General features: G+C 42.6%; 1 protein-coding gene across 1 annotated transcript; it reads left to right on the forward strand.

The window, feature by feature from the left end:
- The first annotated feature begins 428 nt into the window (after window positions 1-428).
- On the forward strand, window positions 429-14711 carry ubxn7 (UBX domain protein 7). Its single transcript, XM_080439526.1, has 11 exons — window positions 429-517; window positions 1527-1686; window positions 3948-4012; window positions 4149-4214; window positions 4432-4544; window positions 6122-6268; window positions 6765-6855; window positions 8743-8873; window positions 12576-13083; window positions 13193-13272; window positions 13407-14711. The coding sequence occupies exons 1-11, from the start codon at window positions 448-450 to the stop codon at window positions 13566-13568; spliced, it is 1593 nt and encodes a 530-aa protein (XP_080295652.1). The 5' UTR covers window positions 429-447; the 3' UTR covers window positions 13569-14711.
- Window positions 14712-19196: the final 4485 nt, after the last annotated feature.

Genomic DNA, 19196 nt, shown 5'->3' on the forward strand with positions numbered 1-19196 from the left:
TACATGTACAATGAGACAAATATTTAACTATTGGTCTCCTCATGCTAAATGTAATTATGGCAATAAGGCAATACATGATTAATAACATAGTAAATACTATTTCACCTTTTAAAATATGTCTTTTCCAATAATGTCTTCAAATAGTGACCTCCAACAAACCTGACTCTAGGGACATAATTTGTTGTTGTTGATATTATTGGTGGTCCGTGGCTCAAATGCCGAATAAATTATGGACCTTGATATGAAAAAGGGTTGAAAACCACTGATCTAGTCTAAAACAATTAAGTGGCAATCTCCTGGGGGGTGGGAGGGGGGGTGGGGGGGGAGAAATACATAACCCATAATGCAACACCACTCTCTCGTGACGTCAGGCCCTTTGCGCCACAGGGGAAGGGACGACGGAACGCACGCGCAACATTTGTGTTGTTGTTTGTGGCGGTAAGTAAGATGGCGGCGCTCGGAGATGCATCGGCTCCGGGGGCGAATGGGTTAATACAACAATTCACAGCAATTACAGGTAAGCAAAACATTCCAATTTGGCCTTTGGGTTGGTGGGGTCGTCACGGGACGTTTTCATTAAAGCCACTTCGCAGGAAAGTGGCAGGAAACGGAGCGGGCATGAAGTGTTGCACTGCCCGCTGTTAGTGCCTCTGTACCGGGGGAACATAGGAGCAGCCAGCCGGGGAGGAGGAGGGCCGACAAGTATGTGTGGCTGCAGCTTTTAGCTGCTCCAACTTTAACACCCAATTCCCGAACAAAGGCCTGTTAAACCACAAGGCGGAGGCGTTACCTGCTACATAGTTGCCTTTCAGATTAACCGATTGCGTTGCCTGGTGTTATCGATTAACTGCGAGATGGCTCGGCCCGTTGCCTTTTGTGTTTAGTAGGTTTGATTGTATGTGGAATCATTATGGACGTAACATTTTCCTTCCATCAGCCAGTGTCTGTGTTGAAGCTCCGCCTCATGTTAGTGGTGGCTGGCTGCGAATCAAACATCTCCCCTGCCTGTTCTTGCCTCGCGTGTCGGCATCTCGATCGAAATCGGCATTTTAACGCCATCACGGATATCTATAAGACTACGTTGCTTAATAATGTGAGTGAGGTTGTATTACAGTGTGCTGAGTTTGAACTACATCAGTGTATTTAAGCGAATGGATGAGCCAGGCTTGTAGAGCAAGACTTGGGAAAGTGAAACGGACATGCGCAGTTAACAGGAAACTGATAATGGAATGTACATAACTGACATACATACAAAATGCCTTGAATGTTTGTTTGCATAACGATGTAGTCGGCTAATGTATAGTTTAATACAGAATATGTGTGTGCACTCTTGTTCACCAAGCCACAGTCAAAGTTATTTGAGCATGGCTTTCTCTGGGTTTGTATGGGCTTGCCTACGTAATATATACATACATTGTGTGAATGGTGTCAGCTTCCATGCACATTGTTTTATTGCATAATGTATATTTATAGTATTGAATAATATGTATGTAGAATATTAACCGGTATACGTTTGTTTCCTCTAGGGGCCACAGAGAGCATAGGACAACACATGCTAGAGGCATGCAACAACAATTTAGAGATGGCAGTGACCATGTTTCTAGATGGAGGAGGGATTGCAGAGGAGCCCAGCACCAGCTCCGGCTCAACAGCGGCTTCAAGCAGCAGAGGTCCTCCTCCTGAAGAGTAAGATGATGTTCTCACTTTTTGTATCCAGGATTTTAAAGTTGTTCGTTAAAGCTGGGACTGTGTCCTCTCATCACTTACCTAGATTTTCCCCAGTACTTTATTGTCACTGGATTGTTTTTACGGCATGGCTCTGTAAGAGGCAAGACGTCTACAAATGGGTCTGTCTGTTTGTTTGTTTGCTTGTCTGTCTTGCCTTAAGACCTGAGGCTGATTGTACAAATGCTTTCACGATTTTTCAAAAATAGCAGATGTACAAGCTCGCAGTGTGGCACGAAGTGATGTGCTGTGAGCTTGTATATCTGCTATTTTTGAATAGCCAACGCAAAAAAAAAAATGACAGATGCTTTCCTGGTTTTAATAGGTAAGACCATGACCCACCTAATTCCAACACACTTTGCTAGTTTGGGATGGCTCAGGGTAGAAGACAGGGTTAAGCAAATATCAATGGGATATTGATATTCAAAGGGACATTGTAAGGGTTTTTATTAATTAGGTTTGAGTAGAACTGAGACTGAGCATTTTTTTTGGGGGGGGGGCTTTTATGCCTTTTTTTATTTAGAGAGGGATAGGGAAAGTAGGCTGACAGGAAATGGGGAGAAAGATGGGGGGGGGGGGGACACGCAGCAAAGGTCGTAGGGAACAAGAGTCGAACCTGCGACACACTGTCAGGGTGGCATTGCAGCCTATGGTGCCTGTACCGTCACGCTAGGGCCCAGGCCGAGACTGAGCATCTTTAAGGGACTTCGAATAGGCCTTTTGAAGTCCACGGAAAGCCAGTTTATGCACAGTGAGCCCAGAGTGTCTGAAGCGTCATTTCGGGACAAAATCTCACGTGTCTTGACAGGGGCATGGAGGTCAAAAACACTGCACAGGGATGTGTTATAGTGCTCCACTATTTCATCCATTGATGCAGAGACTGGGAAGGAGATCCGTGGTCATGGTGGCTGGGTCAATGCTTTTCCAGTTTCGTAATTGACAGAACCATTTGATGCTTAGGTCTAGTAGTGGGCAGCAGAAATGTCAAGGCCATTGAGACCTTGTCTCGGGTGTGTCTGACCTTGTGGTCAGACATACCCAGACTGTAGACCTGCAGGTTATTAAAGGGGGCAGAGTCGGTGATAACTAGGTCAAGGGTGTGCCCCTTGATGTGAGTAGGAACCTCAATGTGCTGCTGCAGGTCAAGACACTCAAGCACACTCAGGAACTCTGTTGCAAAAGCAAGGTATGCCATGGAAGAAACGCCAGGCATCAGCAGGGGAGACAGTTTCAGTTTAGCCCGGTGTATGATGGCCAAACCACCACCACGGGTGCTGTGGGCTTTTTCCATGTAGTTGTAGCCAGGGGGCAAGCTTTATTAAGCTCTGAATAATCCCCTGGTTTATGCCAGGTTTCAACTAGGCACATGAAATCAAGCCCTTTCTTCATGATGTGGTCATGTATGAGGGAGGACTTGGTGGTAATGGATTGTGCATTAAACAGTTCCATGGTGACACTGGCAGAGCTCAGCTGACGGTAGAAGTCTCTGTAAACGCCGCAGGACACTGCAATTATTGAGATACACTCCAAATAAGGGTCACACTGTAGCTCCCTTAAGTGACTTTTATATTTAGCCATCCAAACCTAGAGTACTATCTGGTTTTGGATTCCTAAAATATAAATGAAAAAAATATATATCTGTCTGTCCTTATCTATAACTAAAGAAACTCTGTCCGTCAGTCACCTGGAAAGGCCGTCTATCCCACATGCTTCTCCTCAGTGGCTTGAGCAATTGATCACAACTTAGTTCTACTTAGTTTAGATCAAACGGCTTAAACATCAACTTCTCATGGTTGTGTGGATGGCAACCATTCCACGTCGGGTTGTCACACACACCGGTCACACCTGGGGGGTCCGCAAAGCATTCGCTGGGGGTTCGCGACAACCTGCCTCACGGCTGCGCAGAAAAACTTCTGATGTGTGTGTTTTAAAAGCATATACCGTCTACATAGCACATAACTCAAATACTTTTGTGCGCACATCCTGTGTGTGTGTGTGTGTGTGTGTGTGTGTGTATATTTATATATAATAAAAGGAACAATTTTAAGTGAATGGCTTCAATGTCAGTCGGATCAAGCTGAATCCTTGTTCAAATATGGAGTCATATATCATAGATGAGAGGCATCACAGATTGGCCATATTAAGTCTGAGATCCACATGGGAACACTGTTATTAGACCTCGTCTTTTTCTGTCTTTTAATGTCTGTTGTCTTGTGTTTCAGTGAGGTACGAGCGCCCATTCCCCAGAAGCAAGACATATTGGTGGAACCAGAACCACTGTTTGGAGGTGCTGTACTGAACTCTACTGCCTTTCCTTTGACTGTATCATTCTCTTGAAAGTTCACACATAATTGTGTCATTTCAAACAGTCAGTCTTTTGTTCAGTGTCTGAATGTGCTTTCCGTGTCCATTTATAATTGCAGCGCCAAAGCGACGGAGACCTGCCCGATCCATATTTGATGGCTTCCGTGACTTCCAAACTGAAACAAGTGAGCCTCTTTAATGTCTCCAGACTTTTTCTCTTCTGACCTTTTTTAAGAGCAAGCTTAGTACAAAGAAAATGCTGTGGGATAATGCGTAATAAGCACATCTCTTTTTCAGTCTCTTTTGGGGTTGCCCTCTCTGTGTCTTCTTTCTTGCTCTTTGTCATTGTAGCTGTACCAATTCCTCCTGTAGTGGCTAAGTATACATGTTTTTCTTAACCAGTTCGCCAGGAGCAGGAGCTGCGCAATGGTAGTGCAGTGGATAAGAAATTGAGCACCCTGGCAGACCTTTTCCGCCCCCCCATTGAGCTCATGCACAAAGGCAGCTTTGAGACGGTGAGCACACACTCGCTGGATCTTTTACACTACTCTACTCACTCTATGCGGGTTCTGAATGTTGAAAGATAATTTTGATGGTGGCTGTGATGACGAGCATGTCTGTTCTGTTGTCTGTACATCAGCTATACAGCTGTTTCTTTAGTCATCTTTGTACAATACATTTGCCGATTTCTTTATTGGTGGTGATTTCTACCCTGTTTTCTGATTAGATCCCAGATTTGTAGTTTTATGTTTGTTGTTTTATTGATTGTTAATTAACTTCTGTGTGACATTGTGTTGCCTTTTTTATTTTTTTCATTATTCATTATTATATAGTAATCCAATGTACTAGGTCCATTTTGTTCCATTTGTACACTCTTCAGAGTTAAATTAGCACTAGATGGACCTTTTTATTGATCTCGTGGGGGAAAATCAGTTGTCATGACATTACAGCAGTTATGAATATACACAGGACAGATGCAGAAAAAGAGATGCAGCTAGGTGTAACAAATAATACTAATAATAATTCAAGAGTCATCATTCAACCTTTATTTATTTTCTCGGGGATACATTGAGGGCAGAGCCCTCATTTTCAATGATGCCGAGATTACAAGCATAGTACAACAGTGTAAATAATAATGATGAATAAAAACATCAGGATAAACCAGTTATAAATGTGAAAACGACAAACCAACAGAATAAATCAGTAATAAAGACAGCTTAGTTAAAACAGTGACAATCTAAAGCAACAAGATTAGCTAGCAAGTTTTTAAATTGACCCAGTGAGACCATGGAATCCATTTTTAAAGTGCGTTGTAATTCGTTCCAAGTGAAGGGAGCGCTAAACCTGAAAGCTGATTTGCCTAGCTCGGTGTTGGCCTTGGGGACTAATAATGGGATGTATTCCTGAGAGCGTGTTTGATGGGTGGAAGTATTTGGTTTTAACAGTGATGAAATATATGTTGGGGATTTATTTAAAAGTGCTTTATAAATATATATGTACCAATGATGGTCTCGTCTCATGGAGAGAGAGGGCCATCCAACTGTAGTATATAAAGTGCAATGATGTGTGTTGTATGGATAACCTGTGATGAACCTGAGAGCAGAGTGGTAGATGGCATCTAGGGGCTTAAGGGTGGTGGTAGCAGCATATCTATAAATGATGTCCCCATAATCTAGGACTGAGAGTAGGACAGCCTGTACGATTATTTTTCTGCAAAATAAAGGGAAACAACATTTATTTCTGTATAGTAAACATAGTTTTGCCCGCAATGATTTGACCAGGTTATCAATATGAAATTTGAAGGTGAATTTCTCATCAATCCATATGCCCAGATACTTGTAATGTTGGTCAGAAAGTAACGCACAGGGATTAGGAAAAGATCACTATACTACAGAAATCTTGCTTGGCCCTCGCACTGCCTGGGGAGTGGGAATTAGCATGTTACTAGAGCTTTTAGGTGCACAAACAGTATAAAAAGGTATAAAATGTAGACAATCTACCTCCAATAATGTGGGTAGAACACAGAGCATGTTACTCTGTAGATCCCATAATCTAATGACGTTGTAATTCATGTTGTGTCCTCTGTGCATAGGCAAAAGACTGCGGTCAGCTAGAGAATAAGTGGCTGATGATCAACATCCAGAATGTGCAGGATTTTGCCTGCCAGTGTCTGAACAGGGACGTGTGGAGCAACGATGCTGTCAGGACCATCATCAGAGAACACTTCATTTTCTGGCAGGTGTGTGTGAATTAACACCCTCTCACTTTGCCCAACTCTGTATGCCTCATAAACATTTGGTGCCCCCCCCCCCCCAAGGTTGGTGCCCTGTGCCTCAGCACCTAAAGACCTTCCGTTAAGCCAGGGCTGCTTGACACTAGAGGTGGGATGGTGTAAATGTTTAAACAAAATTCAAACCATTAGTGTTTAGAAACCAAAAATACCCTAAAAAAAATAACTACCCTTTAATAAGTTGGCCATTATAATGAACTTACAGCATTTCCATAACATTGCAAAATACTTATCTCCAAGTGTTTATCAGTAGGAGTAATGATCAATACATGGTGCAAAGTCTGTCAACACTCTTTATCACCAAGCCAATTCAAACACGTTGGGCGCTCGTACAGTGTGAGCACTTAAATCGTGAACTCATCGCGAACGATTGACGCGTGCAGTAAAATGTCTAAAATCACCCAGTGTAGGCCTGCCGTAAACCACTTTTATCTCCAAACTGCAGGTATATCATGACAGTGAAGAGGGACAGAGATATATCCAGTTCTACAAGCTGTCAAAGTTCCCATACATATCTATCCTGGACCCCCGCACAGGTAAGTCTTGACTGGAGGACATGGCATATTGTCACTGACAGGAGGAAACCTTATATCTCCATATGTCATCTTCTTATGTTTTATCATAAACAAGTCAGATGCCTGTTGGGAATGCATGCCCCTCTTCGTTATGCAATGCTCGTTGTACCCATTGTCCCCATCTGTCTGTCTGTGTCCCATTTATGCCCATAAATGGAGGTCTCTGTATCTGTCTGTCTTTCTGCCTGTGATTCTTCATGCCTATACTGTATGTACAGTATATCTGTCTAGTAGGGCTGTGTATTGGCATGGATCCGGCGATATAATATGTATCACGATTAGGGGTGTGCCGATATATCGTCCCGCGATATATCGCGATACGTTTTTGTGACGATATGTATCGTTTTGAACATTTTTTTTTTTACAATAATAATAATCAGGCATGCAAACAGCCCCGAGGTGAAAAGGGTGACAACATGTTTGTTTTTTTCAGGTGTCACACTATTTGTCAGGTGTCACACTATTGCCCTATTTGGATTCAAAATGGCTATTGTAGCTGAAAAGCTACAAGTTTGCATGTCTGAATAATGCAAAAACAGAATTATTTGTTTGCATTTGCTTTTTTTCTCCCCCATATATTTTCATAATAAAAAAAGTGCGTATCAAAATCGTATCGAAGTTGTGAGCCCAATATCGTATCGTATCGTTTCGTGAAATTAGTGTATCAGCACACCCCTAATCACGATACAGGGGTCACGATTCGATATAATGCGATATATTTTGATATTGTATGCAAGGTGATATATTGCGGGGGGTTTTAAATAACATTTTAGAAAAACTATGCATAATAATCTGCTCTGTAGTAGGCTATTCAGGGAAGCCTTTGTTTTCTACAGCACTGACCAGCGTTACCATTGAGCTGCATGAGCGTTACTCGACGGCTAGGTTTGCAAGCCTTAATGCTAGCTTCCTAAGTTGGGCATTGTTGCTACGGAAGCGTGATTTGGCCGAAGGTATAACACTGCTACTAGTGGTTGTACTGGTTGGAGGTTTAAACCAATGGTTTAACACTACAGCATATCAAGCACAGCCATGAATGCATGGAAACGTATGATTTTCTTTCACGAATGGCAGATCTAGAAGCTTTTAGATCGGCTATTTTTGAAAAGTTGAAGCATGAAATAGGGTTAAAGTGGTAAAACAGCTGAGCACCCCCTTAACACATCCACTGCCAAGGGCTAATCTCATAATGTACTCACCAGTGCCAAGGTGTTTTTGTTGTTTTTTTGTTTTTTTCATGTCGCCATAGATCTTGTTAAAATCCTTAAGATTGAGCGCTACACAGTCTGTTTACATCCGCGAGATCTCCCTGTATCTCCCAGTGAAAACCACGTGTCAAACGGGGCATCCATGTTTGAGTTAGAGCGGATTACGTTAAACAGTGAAATGCGAGGAGAAAAAACTACAGGAAGAGAATTGAGTTTCAGTTTCGTCTGTAGAATGGGAGCGGGCGTGATCGTGAAAACCGGATCCCAAATAATTCTATTTCCTGTCATCAAACCGGAAACGGAAGTGGATCAAAAAAATTCCGAAAGTGCACCCGGACCGCGCATGCGCGAAAAGACCGCAGCCCGTAGGGCTACGGTCTCGGCGCTTAACAGTTGGATTTAACGGCCCGTAGGACTACGGTCTTGGCAGTTAATGTGTTAAGGACCCCTGGCTGTCCCCAGACCCCACTTTGAGAAACACTGATGTGATGACCCATTCCCATTTTTGGAATGTTTTGCAAACCTGAAATTTGCTAAGCATAAATGTAAATAAATATAATTATCTTATACGTACATGTAACAACTTTGGAGACATGTTAAAGGTTGTGATTCCCCCCCCATCTCTTGGCATCCAACATAGGTCAAAAAATGGTTGAGTGGAACCAGCTGGATGTGGCGTCGTTCCTGGAGCAGGTGGCGGGCTTCCTGGCGGAGCACGGACAACTAGATGGACCATCCTGCCACCCACCCCCTGCAAAACGCGCTCGTTCTGTGAGTATTCGATTGCTGTGTTTATTTGGATAATGATTGTCTGGTAATGCTTCACATTAACTAGACACTCGTAACCACTTAAACCCTTTATACTTAGGCCCTGTTAGATTGGCAGCCCAAATCCAGCCCAAATCTGATCTCCTATCCAGTTTGTTGTCGGATTGGTTTTATGCAGTCTGAACAAGGATAAGGAATGTGATTCAAATCTGATCAGCAAAAATGTGTTTTTTTTTCTCCTTTTGTTTTGCTGTTCAGATTGCATAAAACAATGCGACTCCAATCTGGATAGGGCATTATCGGATTTGGGCTAGATACGGGCTACCGCACATATTTTGTACTTATGAGCATATACACGCTTTTTCACGTTCAGTCTGATCCATCAATCTTTTTTTGTCCGTGAATTTTGATGGATGTCCGCACTGCTCGGAGGCAGACTTACATGGGACCAAAGCTGGGTTACATACCATGAATGGGATGGGATCATAGTAGAGCTCGTCGGGTTAGGCATGTAACCCGAAATACCCGGGTTCCGACCCGTACCCGGCTCGGTCACGGGTCCATTCACAAGAAGTGACTCCGGGTTCTCCGACTGTGAAATGGACGGTTCCACTAATACCCGAGTTGACCCGGCGAGCGGGTTTCTCGGGGCTCAGACTGTGAAATGCACGGTTCCACTAATACCCGAGTGGACCCGGCGAGCGGGGGGTCTCGGGGCTTAGACTGTGAAATGGACGGTTCCATTAATACCCGGGTGGAGGGAGGGAGGTCGGTCGCTCAGAAGACAGACTGGCAGTGACGCAGTCAATGACTGGCTGCTATTTATATTATCATATCACTACATAATGTTATATCATTGACCTAAATGGCGATATATTAACAAGGATAGGATGATTAAAACATATTTATGTCTGTATTAGCCTTGATGATCGTCTTTCTTGACCAAAGGCTCCTCTGTCTGTATTAGGAACAACTTTGGACAGGTGGAAAACTTTAGTTAAACTTGCAGAGTGGCGCATTACTTTATCTGAGTTACATCTTCTGATACTTGTACTTGAATGTTGACATGAAATAATAATCCTGTTTAGTGTGTATATGCAACAAGGAAGTAGCAACGGACGCTACGCCATGTTAAGTTGTTTTAAAGATGGCAAGGATTCGTCGGCGATCTGATGTGACATCACCGACGAATCCTTGGACATATTTTACCCACTCATTTATATACACCAGTAATATCAAATATTGTCGATTAACGTAACGCTTTGGTTAATGGTTAAAAATGGTAAAATAATCGAGTTAATATCAACATGTTGTTACCGGTATACTCAAAGCACAATGGAAACTCCAAAGCCAATTATAAACAACATTAAATGTGGTTTAACATTAGAAATTAATGTGGATTATAGTTGGCAATGAAGAAGGATTACAAACATCTAGAATGTGGATTTATTTTTGTATAGCTGTCCAATGAGCATTGACTGGGATTATACATCATAATCATGGATGCTATACATTTAGGTAAGAAAGTATGAAACAAGTCTTATTTAACGCTGGACAACTTGTACTAATGACGTTGGCAAACAATTTTGCGTTTGGTTTTTCGGAGGCTCGGGTTATGTACGGGTTCGGTGTCACGGTTCTATACGGGTCGGTTTCCGACAGCTCTTGGTGCTGTTCGGGTCCGGATCTCAATTTCTAATAATGGCCCGGGTCCATTCGGTTACGGGTATTTTTTTCGCGGGTCCATTCGGGTATCGGTCCTTCATATTGGACCATAGGCCGGGTCCATTCGGTTCTGGGTAAAAAAATCACGGGTCCATTTGGGTTCGGGTATTTATATTTGACCCGTGAAGACCTCTAGATCATAGACATATAAAGGTAGACACCTCCTCCGGCTCTGAGGCGTCTGTATCTCGGGCGCGCACCAGCTTCCGCAGGGCAAGAGGGAAACTTCCGTGTGCGTCACAGAAGGGGACGTTCGATAGGCCAGTCAGAGGCAGGTGGGGTCGGGTCTTTTCGTAACCCAGCCCTTAACCCTTTAAGAGGCAGCCGCGCAGCAACTAGTCAGTTAGACACGCTGTTATTGGCCAGTAGTCAACGCGCTGTGATTGGCCAGTAGTCACTTTGAGTGGCAGCTTGCCCCCTCTAAAATGGCGGCTGCAATACAGGTCGCTTCAACGAACTGCAGAGGCCAATGAGGTATCTAGGTTTCTATATCTATGGTTGGGATCGGGAGTCGAACCTGTGACGCGCTGTCAGGCTACATTGAGCCTGGGTGCCTGGACCGCTACACCAGCGGTCCAGGCCGACATGGTGCAAATTCAACCGATTTTTATTTAATTTCAGCTGACACATTTAGAGCTGAATTATTAGATCCCTCTGCGTGTTTGCTGTGTGGCCACAGTTAGTCCTTATAGGAAAGCTGAAGCTGAACCTGATGCTCGCTTTTTAAAACTTGGCCCACAAAGGTGCAGTATTAAGAAGGAGTGCAATATGCTTGAAAGAAAAAAAAGAACTTGACATGCTCTGAAGATGTGTATAAATATAATGTTTGCTTGAGCTTGTACAGCTCTGCCTATACATACAGTATCATCATCAGACATTTGATCTGTAATGAAGTGCCCCATATATTTTGTTTTGGATATCTTAGTATAGCCATCAAAATCATGTCTTAGATTTCAGCAATCTAATGCTTTATAAAAGAGATGTATATAATTTACATAATTTAGCAGAAACAGCAACAAGAGAGATTGCAGTCAGGTCGTCCAGGTGCGTTCGGGCAAGCCCGATAATCTCAATAACATCCTGTAGTGTGCACGTTTAAGAGAGTAGTGTGTGATGCTACCAGATTTCCAAATGTCTTTTTGCTTGAGACACAGACCCTCTTCAACTCGGTCCAAAGGAGCCATGCTGTAAAAACATGACCGCAAGCACTAAAATGGAAAACACTTAAATTGCAATTAAAAAAGTTAAAAGGAACTTATTTCAGCCTAAATCCCTTTGTTCTGATATTAGGAGATTAGTGTGGCAGAAGAAAACCCTGTCTACTGAGTATTTCTCCATAAAATGTTGACGCCAGCAGCATTAACCAGCATTTACTCCACAAGAGAGCAAGGTTCCTCAGTGACTCATTTAAATGACAGAAATGTCCTCAGGCATTGTAGAAGGAGAGTTTGTGTTAGAAACGGGTGCCATTGGCATTTGGCAGGTGAGCTCCTGATCCTTCCACAAGGGGGAGTTCTAGTAACAGCCAAGGTGCATGGTGTTCTTTTGTTGTTGACGGAGACTAGAGAAAAGAAGAGAGAGGAGGCTGTGATGTAGATAATAAATCACAAGGGGATGACAGTACAGCATACTGTAGGTTAGCCGCAAGCACGCAACTCCCTAACTTGTTTCAATATGCCATGGATAGGTTATAACTGTGTTGCATCTAGTGTTAATGTAAAAGCATTAACTGTTTACTTTTTTTGTTTGATTGTTTTGTACTTTTATTAGACATAAATTCCATGAAGCAGTTTAGAGCCCATGTTGTCGTGTCTAGCTCTGTGCCTGCCTGCATGGAACGCACTTTGCTCATTAGTGCTACCTGTTCATCATTTAGCTACAGCTCTGGGACAGTCTTCAACAATGCTCTCTCTATGTTGTTTTCACTCTGCTGTCATTCAGCTCCTTAACATCTTCATACTGTCTGTCCTCCTGTCTCAGGAGAGTCTGATCGATGCCAGTGAGGACAGCCAGCTGGAGGCAGCCATCCGAGCATCTCTACAGGAGACTCACTACGAGTCCGGCTCCGCTGCGGAGGCCCCTGACTCCCCGCGCTCGGAGGAAGACTCCGATGCCGAGCCTTTCTCGGACAGCGAGGGCCTCATCTCCGTCGACGGCTCTGACGACGACATGCCAGATGCCCAGGAAGAGAAGATCTCCTCAGTCAGACACGCCCCAGCCCCAGCCCCTCCCACTGCCCCGGCCCCTCAGCCTCCTCATCCCGACAGCCCCCCCACACAGCACAGGAAGTCCCCACACAAAGAAAACAACCACAGCCACAGAAAAGAGGAGAGCAAAAAGAACCACCTAGAGCCCTCCTCCGCTGCAGGCCCAAGTCGTTCTCCGCCCGGCCCAGACTCTGGAAAGAACCACTGTACCACAGCAACCCAAAGTGCTGGTTCTTCCAATGCCAGTGCCACCAAACCTTCTGACTGCCTTGATGACAATGGTATGACACACAAAGCTCCAATGTGCCTGTCTGTATGTATACGAGTCCACATGTTGTTGAACAAATACTGTTTGTTGTTGCTCTATGTTGATGATCATTTTTATCCTAGGTCCCAAGGCAAGGTTGATGCTTCGTTACCCAGATGGGCAGAGAGAACAGATTGCTCTGTCATCCAAAGCCACACTTATGGTGAGAAGACAACTTATCTATTCTGATCAATGCAATTCTTCTGCTCTATACATGGTGGTCAATTCATATCTTTTTGTATGAATATTATAACTTTTCTTAAAGTCGCTCAACTGTATTACTTTCTCCTGTCACAGGCACTGGTGAGACACGTCCAGTCAAAAGGCTACCCCAATGAACGCTTTGAACTTGTCACTAACTTCCCCAGACGGAAGCTTGCCCACTTGGACTATGACATCACATTGCAAGAGGCAGGGCTTTGTCCACAGGAGACTGTATTTGTGCAGGAGAGGAACTAGCCCGTTCAACCCTACTCACTACCCACGTCCCCTTATCTTTCTCTGATAGACCTCACCCTGTTAACAATGACCTGGGATGACTTTACTGGCCATGGCCCCTTAACCTTTTTCCTGGAGTTAGGCCCCCTGTTGCCACGATTCGATATTGGATGGATTGCGTTTTCCCACCATTCTACTAGCCTGAATACTCAACCAATGTCTCTACTGATACCCTAAAATTAATTGTAGTGCTCAAAATCTGGCCAGTAAAGTGTTATTGACGCTAGCACACTTTTTTAACGTAATCTCTGGCTCGAGCTACATTTTCATATTCTGATATATTAAAGCACATCAGGATGGAATACATTTTATATGGCCTACATGAAATTAAAAAGGACTATTATGTTTCAATGATAAATGAGGCACCGGGGAAAAAAGAAAAAGGAAAAAAAAACTTTCACCCACCCCCCCCCCCCCCCCCCTGAAAGCTGCAAGGATTTCAGATTTCAGAATTTATTTTCTAGTCCTTGTTTATATTTTCTGTATCTGCGGACAGGTCAAGGAGGGATTTATTTTGTTTTTCAATTTTACTTTGTCCCACATTTGCTCTATCACTTGTTCAGTGATGGAGGCATTGTGGTAATCATTAAGTGTAAGGAGACACAAGGTCCACAAACTACAAATCAAACATCGTGTCTACTATCCCCCTGGAGACGTCTTTGTAGATCCAAAAAGATTGGGTAGATCTGCATATTTTTAATCAGGTTTATATGGGTTAACTAATAGACAAGTGGATTGTTTTTGAGTTTTCGGGGTTGACTTTTGATACAGAAGCGGGATTAATGAGATGGTTGTTCAATGCATTGAACAGACCTGCATTGTACAGTGATGGTGTAGAGAGATTGATATTTAGCTGTAGTCATTCTGTTTCTTTTTTTATATGCTGCCCAATTTCCAAGAAAAGATGCCGATGCTGAAATATAACCATCAAATCAAGGGTATATTGGCTTGGTCTTCTGTTACACGCCTTGTTCTGTACCTGTCAGTATGTGTCCATGGTATGTAACTGTAACTGGTATGCTATTCTAACTTAATTGCATTCATCTGATATCCTACACCCAGGTGTAGCTAGTCCCTGATTATATGGAAATCACTTAAACCCTTTATACTTTGTTGACCGGAGTACCTCAGGGGATAGGCAATTTTTTTTTGTCATGTGCCGTTGCGTCCACTTAACAAAAGCAAAGGTGACAAAACTATCTGACAATAGCTGGAGAATCTGGCTACTGTCATCAGCAGGTAAAGTTTGGGCCAAGGTACTGTCAGGTACTGCTGAACCGGCTGTTCAACAACCTGGAGCAACTTCCAGAATGCCAGTGTGGATTTAGCAAAACCAGAAACACTGTGGCTATAATATTCACCACAAGACAGCTGCAAGAAAAAGGCAGAGAACAGCAGAACCTGTTCATTGCATTCATAGACATATCAAAGGCCTTCGACTTTGTCTGAGCCTTACAGGGTGAGCACAGGGTCTGTCATGGTTGTCTCGCTCCTGTGTGCGAAGTATATTCCTGCAAAGAGAGGGTTAATCACGGCTACTTCCTTATAATGTGCCCTAATCTTCCTATAGCCTGCCCTCTACTGGAACAATAATGGCAATGAATTAGTCTTTATGACATCCATACTGTTCTACTCAAATGGTTTGTATCACAAATGCTACTGGATCATTCAATTGGGATGTGTCATATGCTGTTTAACTGCAAAATGATAATTTATCTGACCCCAATAGGTAATTTTTAGCGTCACTAGTGACAGGTTTCTAAGGAAGTTGGTCCGTTTACCACTTACGTCCCAAACAACATGCCTTAAACTACTGGCTGGATTGCTGTGAAATTTGCTGCCATGCTTGCCAGACGATGGCCCCCACTGATTTTGGTGCCCCCTCCCTCCCTTACCTCTATCACCACTTTAGACAAAATTTCGACTTCCACACAAGACTTCTGAATCTTGGGCGACTGGCCATGACACTTGGTGAGCACATTAATGCTTCCTGGAGAAGGAAGCCTACTGATTTTGGTCACCTCATGGACATTTATCTACTAGCCCCACCCTTAGGGCAAAGCTTTTATTTTATTTTATGGTACTTTATTTTACTTTAAAGCTTCTGCTGTTGCTTACAATGTGTTAATCATTAAGTGAATATACAATACCCCCACCCTAAGTCTGGCACTAATAATAATCTTACATATCCCTTTTGTCCATTTGTAGCCCCACTTGTGGGCCTCAAGATGGCAATATCTGTTTGTTCAAACCACTTTGCTCCAGGTGGGTGTAGCTAGCAGGGCTTTTAGACTCTTAAGTCTTGTTACAAATTAATAACTTTTAGTGTTTCTTAAACCCGCAGAGACAACTGGGCTCTGGCACGTCTCCAAATCCGATATTATGATCCCTGGGGATTAGTTTACTTGAGATATTTACTAAGATGTGCTTGAGTCATTGATGCTTGTGTCTAATTCCTTTAAATATCAATGTTGAAATCTATTTTCACTTTAATCCATTAATGGAGAAGTTAGCTTTTCCTGTTGGACAATTTTAATCTATTTGAGGACATTCTATGCTGTCACCCGTTGTCAGAAAAGAATATGAATAACAAGGGAATATGAAAAACAAGGGGTACATCTTAGGATTCAGGGACAATCATTGTAAGAAGGAGATTAGGAAGGAGAGGACACTGGAGCAGCTTGGACATTTAAGCCTTTTTATTTTAAGGCATGACTCTGACTCAGAGGAAGATGTCGTAGACATCAATAGGTCAGTCACCTGTTGTTGCTAGCACCTTAAAATAAAAAAGGCTTAAATGTCTGAGCTGCTCCAGTTTACTCCTTTCTCGCTGCTGTATTGTCCCGTTCCAGTGACGCACCGGCCGTGGTGGAAAAAGTACTCAAGTAATTTTTTTTTACTATTAGTATCAATACTGCTATGTAGAAATACACTGTTACCAGTAAAAGTCCGGAATTCAAAATTTACTTGAGTAAAAGTACAAATATATTGGATATAAGAAAATGTACTTAAAATTACCAAAAGTTGAAATTACTCATAATTCAGAATGTCCCATTTCACAATTTTTCAAATGTTTAAATATAATTTGAAGATAGCAGTTCTACAAGATCACAATGCGTCTCATTGTGACGATTGTAGATCGGCTATTTTCAAATGGCTGAAGTGGGTAATGTATGTTTTGTAATAATCAAAATCTACAAAGTAAAAGTTTTCAAATAATTATTAGTGGAGTAAAAGTACAATATTTGCTTCTGATATGTAGTGAAGTAAGTATTGGAAATACTCCAGTAAAGTTAAAAAATACCTCAATTGTACTTAAGTACATTACTTGAGTAAATGTACTTAGTTACTTTACACCACTGCGCACCGACCGGACCTGCCTTGTGCTGGCTGAGGCACGGTGGTATTCCTGTTCTTCTCATTGTAAGATTACTTTGTATCGAAAAGTTTGGGCAATTATTGAAAACTCAAAATTGTATCAATTACAAATATTTTCTGTTTGGGTGAGGTCTCAATCGATTGATATACCCCTGATGTTTAGAACATCTGAATATATCTGATGAGGCCTTTGACTAATTAATAACTTGCTGTAACTGTTCATGGACTATTATGAAGATCATTCCGCACAACAGCAAGCTATGTATAATTTAAAAATGAGTGTTAAGAGTGCTCACTAGGAAGAAGAATGCACAAAGGTGTCAGTTGGACCACAATGTGTGACCACATACAGTATATAAGGTCAAATCCTAACACTAAAGTATAGGTAAAAACCCTCACATTGCAGGGTCTTATGTTGCATAAAAAGAATGTTGGACCTTATTCACCCAGCATGCACCTCTCTGATGATTCTCAGAATGCAGTCAATGGAAGTTAATGTATAACTAATAACTTGTCTGGAGGCTTAAGGCCAGCGAGGGTTAAATATATAACAAAGCACCAAGTCCTTAATAGAACCACAGTCTTTAGATATCCGTACCCAGGGTAGAACAAAGAACAGTCATGAGTTGTCATATTTTAATGCAAAAGTGGTAAAATCAATGGTTATAATGACACTCCATATAAATCTTCAGAAACATTAAATCACTCAAGTCAATGGGCCACCTTTCCTTCAGGACAAGCGCAGGCTGAGGAGCCATGTCAGAGACCTCGAGCAAGAACTGTTGTCCATACCGGGTAGGGCCTGAACTCCCGTCAGGTCACACAGTAGTTGTGCTCTGCACGTTGACGATCACCTGTAATAAGCCACCACTCTCTCCATTCTCTCCCTCTTGGAACAGCACTGCACTCAGACTTCTGTCGCTGGTGTCTGTCCACAATGAATGATTTGTACACCAGGCTATGGTGAGTGAGTGCCTCCCATCATAGCTGGTGGAAGCTGGTGTCTGTCCACAATGAATGATTTGCACACCAGGCTGTGGTGAGTGAGTGCCTCCCATCATAGCTGGTGGAAGGCAGTGTGGCATGTCTCTTCCCAATGGAAGGTCTGTCACTTGTGCATTAGGGGGCAGGAAATTGCTGCAGGCCTAGGAAACTCTACAACTCTCCTTGGTTCTGGGGGCCCAGCCAGTCCTTGTTGGTGGCGACTTTATTCGTCATCCGACTGACAGTGCTGTGGTCCAATCTCATGTTGGACCAAAGTGGTCTGGGAACAGTCCTCGTCATGGGCAGCGCAAATGTCGAGACTCCGTTCCAGTAGGTCCCATAGCTGGTGGAACTATGTGTGAGAGAGGTGACAGCAACTTCATACAGAATACAATTATAACGACCATAACCCATTTTCCGACTCAATAACACAGCAATAAACAATAATGCCAGGGTGTGTGCCCAGAGGCATGCTGGGAAGTTCTCTTGTCCAGCGGCACTTTGGGATGGTACAGTACACTACAATATAGTAACATAATTCATATGATAATACTGTAATATAATGGAGTAATAACAATACATACAGTACATGGAGCTGGGTGATGTGCACAAAAACAAACATCACGATCATTTTGACCAAATACCTCGATATCGATATTGTGACGATAATATCAATTTTGTTTTAACATTTACAAAGATTTTTTTTTTAATACTAAAAATAACAATCTAAGCTCTTGTAGATGGACTATTTTGGCACATTTTTGTAGTAAAGTATAAAATAAGGCCTATCTTGATATAATCTAATCTCATGTCACTATCTATTTAATATTGATATGTTGCCCAGCCCTAATATCCACATAATTAGTATAGAACATGTAGCTAGACTACCTACTTTAGAGAAAGAACAAAAGAGAGACCAGTATTGGGATAGAAGGCCAGTTGAGTGCATCGAGTTGATGTTTAGAACATCTGAATAGGACAAAGGTCAGAGCTGAGAGAGGAATCTGCAGCTGATCAAACAGATGAGGACAGTTGACTCTATTGTATTCACTTAGCTGTGCATGGACTACATGAAGATCATTCTGCAAATCCTTTTTTTGTCAAGCACAAGACAAGCTGGGGTCGTGAACTGAAGTTAAGATAAAGGAGGAAAACTGCACAAAGGTGTCATTTGGACCACAATACAGTATATAAGGTCAAATGCTAACACTACTACAAGCCCCAAAT

This window comes from Gymnoscopelus braueri (genome assembly GCF_963280865.1).
Source record: "Gymnoscopelus braueri genome assembly, chromosome: 10".
NCBI lineage: Eukaryota > Metazoa > Chordata > Actinopteri > Myctophiformes > Myctophidae > Gymnoscopelus > Gymnoscopelus braueri.